This window comes from Oncorhynchus kisutch, unplaced genomic scaffold (genome assembly GCF_002021735.2).
Source record: "Oncorhynchus kisutch isolate 150728-3 unplaced genomic scaffold, Okis_V2 scaffold734, whole genome shotgun sequence".
NCBI lineage: Eukaryota > Metazoa > Chordata > Actinopteri > Salmoniformes > Salmonidae > Oncorhynchus > Oncorhynchus kisutch.
This window is the reverse complement of record NW_022262679.1, coordinates 40,001-45,541: the sequence shown is the minus strand read 5'-3', so window position 1 is coordinate 45,541 and position 5,541 is coordinate 40,001. Positions and strand designations below refer to the sequence as shown.

Genomic DNA, 5,541 nt, shown 5'->3' with positions numbered 1-5,541 from the left:
GAGGGTGCTAGGACTGTCTGGGAGTGGTCTGAATGAGGGTGCTAGGACTGTCTGGGAGTGGTCTGAATGAGGGTGCTAGGACTGTCTGGGAATGGTCTGAATGAGGGGCCTAATTGGATGAGCTTAATGCGAGGGATATGTACCTGAAAACTAGCTGTTATTGGCAGAGAGGTTTGAAACTGTCTTTGTTATTGGTCTATTAACTCATACCGCCTGGTGATGTTCATTTCTCTACAGCCTCCAACGTCGTTTTAGAGAATTTGGGAGTACGTCCAAATGGCCTCACAACAGCAGAACAAGTGTATGGCGTCATGTAGGCGAGCGATTTGATGATGTCAACTTTGTGAACAGGGTGCCCCGTATACCGTGACGAGATCCTGAGCCTCATTGTCATGCCATTCATCCTCCGCCATCACCTCATGTTTCAGCATAATAATGCATGGTCCCATGTCTCAAGGATCTGTACACAACTCCTGAAAGCTAAAAATGTCTCAGTTCTTCCATGACCTGGATACTCACCAGACTCTGGCTCTGGATCTACGTTTATCATAGTGTGTTCCAGTTCCCGCCAATATCCAGCAACTTCACACAGCAATTGAAGAGGAGTGGGACAGCATTCCACAGGCCACAATCAACAGCCTGATCAACTCTATGTGAAGGAGTTGTGTCGCTGTATGAGACAAATTCCGTTTTTTGTTCATTTTTGTTCATTGTTCATTGGAGGATATCTACCCACCACCTTAAAGACTGATTATCATCATCGCACCTGCGGGGCAGCAGGTAGCCTAGTCGTTAGTGTTGGACTAGTAACCGGGAGGTTGCAAGATCGAATCCCCGAGCTGACAAGATAAAAATCTGTCTTTTTGCCCCTGAACAAGGCAGTTAACCCACTGTTCCTAGGCTGTCATTGAAAATAAGAATTTGTTCTTAACTGACTTGCCTAGTTAAATAAAGGTAAAAAAAAACTTGAGGGCTGGCTAGCTAGTTATCTACCCAGCACCTTTAAGACAGATTACCATCAACTTGTGAGGGCCAGTTATCTACCCAGCACCTTTAAGACAGATTACCATCAACTTGTGAGGGCCAGTTATCTACCCAGCACCTTTAAGACAGATTACCATCAACTTGTGAGGGCCAGTTATCTACCCAGCACATTTAAGACAGATTACCATCAACTTGTGAGGGCCAGTTATCTACCCAGCACCTTTAAAACAGATTACCATCAACTTGTGAGGGCCAGTTATCTACCCACCACCTCTAAAACAGATTACCATCAACTTGTGAAGGCCAGTTATCTACCCAGCACCTTTAAAACAGATTACCATCAATTTGTGAGGGCCAGTTATCTACCCAGCACCTTTAAAACAGATTACCATCAATTTGTGAGGGCCAGTTATCTACCCAGCACCTTTAAGACAGATTACCATCAACTTGTGAGGGCCAGTTATCTACCCACCACCTTTAAGACAGATTACCATCAACTTGTGAGGAACAGTTATCTACCCAGCACCTTTAAGACAGATTACCATCAACTTGTGAGTGCCAGTTATCTACCCACCACCTTTAAGACAGATTACCATCAACTAGTGAGGGCCAGTTTATAATTGCGTGCTATAAAATCCCCTGATAATGTAAGTCACACACGACCATATTCACATGCATGGAACCTTATTGAAAATCTGAGCATGGCAAGCATCCCTGTGTGTCACTGATAGGAAGCAGACTGTGATATGGATCGGGGTTGGCATTACAGTCTATTGGATCAATAACTTCGGATGTGGGAGCCTGACTGCATTGAGCTGGAGCTACCACTCTTTAAGAGCCAGGGTTATTACAATGCATCCATTGACTAATCAGGTCTGCAGGGCCTAATGAACAAATGACAGAGCAGGATAAGAGTGGCAGCAGAGAGAAGACAGAGTGCCGTCTATAATTAAAGCGCTCTTTAATGCATTGTACAACAATTAACTGGTATCAATCTGAATCAGTGCAATAATGCTTGGCTCATTCACAGAGGCAAGGAGTTGATAAAAAAATATATATATATGTCTTCGCTTTAATAATGTGTAATTAGATAAAATACACTTTTATTGATTTGGCAGTTCTATGAATCAAGAGCAATTTTACAGGAGTCTCGCTCCCTTCAATTTATTGCTGTGTGGAATGACTGCCTCAACCATAGAGCTAGAATTATGCGATTAGTCTCTGTGGGCAGATAGAATTATGCGATTAGTCTCTGTGGGCAGATAGAATTATGCGATTAGTCTCTGTGGGCAGATAGAATTGTGCGATTAGTCTCTGTGGGCAGATAGAATTATGCGATTAGTCTCTGTGGGCAGATAGAATTATGCGATTAGTCTCTGTGGGCAGATAAATTGGACATACAATGCACATAATGTCAAGTGGTACGTGTTACTATGTCAACGGCATCATCTTTAGCACCTTCAGTGTTGTAGCACAGATGGATACATTAGGAACTCACTATAGATTTAATTAGTTTTGCCCCCCTATGGGCTATAGTAACATATGGGATATAATCTATATCATTTTTATGCAAACATGAAACTCTTTTAATCAACTGAATCTGAAATGTGTCATGATATGTACAGTTATGTTTTAAATTAAATGTTTGAAATGAAATGGTACATAGGTTTGTGATATAGATTGATTTACAGTTAGCATTGAAATGCTGACAGAAATACAATATTACACATTGCCCCACATTACAAAACCACTTCCAATTCTTGTGTACATGTGGTCCTCAGTTGGGTACGATGCTATTTATAAACAGGTTGTAAGGGATTTCCTCCTCTTCTTCCGAAGAGGGGAGGCGAAAAGGATCAGAGGACCAATATGCGGCGTGGTAAGTGTCCATGGTTCTTTTAATACGTAAATGTACACATGAACAACTGACTACAAAAACAATAAACGTGGAACGAACGAAACCCAAAACAGTCCCGTGTGGTGAAAAACACAGACACGGAAACAAACACCCACAAACACACAGTGAAACCCAGGCTACCTAAGTGTGATTCTCAATCAGAGACAACTAATGACACCTGCCTCTGATTGAGAACCATACTAGGCCGAAACATAGAAATACCCAAATCATAGAAAATAAACATAGACTGCCCACCCCAACTCAGGCCCTGACCATACTAAATAATGACAAAACAAAGGAAATAAAGGACAGAACGTGACACAGGTAGAACAGTCTCGTCGACCCATCCCTTTCAGTTGCCAGAGGCAACTCTAAATCATCAAAGTACTACATTATTTTTCTCCCCAGTGTCAAATATACACTATATACACTATTGTGGACAACCAAGGATTACAACTATGTTCAGTCCTTCAGCAGTTTATCTTATATGTTTCAGGTCTAGTTCGTAAGTTTGTTTAAACAAGTTTGTAAAACAACTTCCAATTGATTTGGAACAAGATGTGTTTCCTTTTTGTGAAATAGTTTGGTGCTTGAAAGAGGAAATGTGAGGACATTATGAGGACACCAGTCCTTCTGCGAGACCAGCTGCCTGCCACATGAAATCCCAAATCTGGCAACTTCCTGGCTGTGGCAATATGAGGCAAATCACGTCTGTCTCAATCAAGAATGTACTTTCCAAAACCCACTGGCACTGTTTAAAGAAACAAACCGTTTTTGTAAAAAATAATAATAATAATACGAAATATATGTATATCTTAGAGATGTTCCTTTCCCACAGTATAACCTTTGTTCTGGAGCACTTATGAATAATGTTCAGTATTAATGTTCATCACAGGTTGAATCAGGGTCTCTCTGTTGGGTCTTCAAGGATAATAGTGGTCCTGGTGATGGTTTTTAGAAGCCTGGTTATTACATTATAATACAAGCAGATAGCATCTAGCTAGGTACTGTACATCCTGTACAGGTATGTTACAAAGGTCTGGTTTGGGTTTGGATAGAATCAGAGTGATCTGAGAGACTCCTAGGGGTCTTAGTGGTGGTCCTCTGATGACTCACAGTCCTGCATACAGACTCCTGCATTCTCCTCAGGCAGGGCAGGTAATGGCCCGCAGCAGCCCTGAAGTCACTCCTCAGGAACGTATAAAGTATAGGGTCCAGCACACTGTTGAGGCTCAGCAAACCCCTGCCCAGCTGGTAGGGCACAAACACTGCCTTCTCCCACTCACAGGCGTCACCGTGGAGAAGCAATCCAATGTACTTCACGCATCCTGTGATGTGGTAGGGGCCGAGGACCAGGATGAAGATGACCATCAGCAGAATGAGAAGCCCCCTGATGCGGTGCTTCTCTTCCGTTCCCAAGGTACCAATGGCCGACAAAGACCTCAGGGTCTTCCGGTGGAGGATCACGATGAAGGCGAGAGGGATGATGAAGGACAGGGATAAGGTGATCAATCGGTAGATGATGAACCCCTCCTTGGAAGGGTAGCTCTCGATACACAGGGTGTGATTGTCGTTGGGTTGCATTTTACGCAAGATGATGGATGGAGGCACGGCTACCACGACCCATATGCTAAGGGCTATCCATCGTGCAAACTTCAGCTTTCTCAATGCTTGGAATCTCAGAGGCTTGGTGATGGCCAAGTAGCGCTCCAAAGCGATGATGCACATGAAGGCAATGCCGGTGTAAATGCTGACGTAGAAACTGACCCCCAATAACTGGCAGGAAGTGGACCCGAATCGCCAGTTGTGACCCCTGCGATAGTAGTCAATCCATAGAGGTACAGTGAACAGTTGGAGGAGATCCGAAAGGAGCAGGTTGATCACGTACACCGGTAAGACGTTTTCAGACTTGATCAGACGATAGAGCCCGAATAGCGCCATCAGATTGAGGGGAGTGCCAATGATGAAGAAGATACTGTAGATTACAGGAAGGTAGATGGCATCTTGGCTGAGGTCCACTCCACAATTGTTGGCTTCATTCAGGTTACTATTACCAGAGCTGGGGGTGGGAGTCATGTCCATGATGTCCTTAAGAATCAAGAGGATATGTTAAGTTGATATGATATAGATTGTATAGTAAGTATTTACCCCATTACACATTCTGAGCCTGTAAATTGATGCTGTCACTATTTAAATTATATTTTTGTAATCAACACCTTCTACGTGACACTAAGAGGGTATAAAGTATCATTGAAACTAGAGGGTATAAAGTATCATTAAAACTAGCGGGTATAAAGAGTCATTAAAACTAGAGGGTATAAAGTATCATTAAAACTAGAGGGTATAAAGTATCATTATAAAACTAGAGGGAATAAAGTATCATTAAACCCAGAGGGTATAAAGTATCATTAAACCCAGAGGGAATAAAGTATCATTAAATCTAGTCGTTATAAAGTATCATTAAAACTAGAGGGTATCAAGTATCATTAAAATGAGAGGGTATAAAGTATCATTAAAACGAGTGGGTATAATCTACCATTAAAAGGGTGTGAAGTATCATTAAAACGAGTGGGTATAATCTACCATTAAAAAGGGTGTGAAGTATCATTAAAACGAGTGGGTATAATCTACCATTAAAAGGGTGTGAAGTATCATTAAAA

The 5,541-nt window shown here is 42.2% G+C and overlaps 1 protein-coding gene across 1 annotated transcript in view; it reads right to left on the bottom strand.

Moving 5' to 3' along the window:
- Positions 1–2,038: 2,038 nt before the first annotated feature.
- The window catches only part of LOC109884736 (G-protein coupled receptor 4), a 3,878-nt gene continuing 375 nt past the window's right edge, over positions 2,039–5,541 (bottom strand). The window contains exon 2 of the mRNA XM_020476660.2: positions 2,039–4,969. Coding sequence (XP_020332249.1) covers positions 3,911–4,963 — 1,053 coding nt within the window. The 5' untranslated portion in view covers positions 4,964–4,969 and the 3' untranslated portion in view covers positions 2,039–3,910. The remainder of the gene's footprint in view (positions 4,970–5,541) is intronic.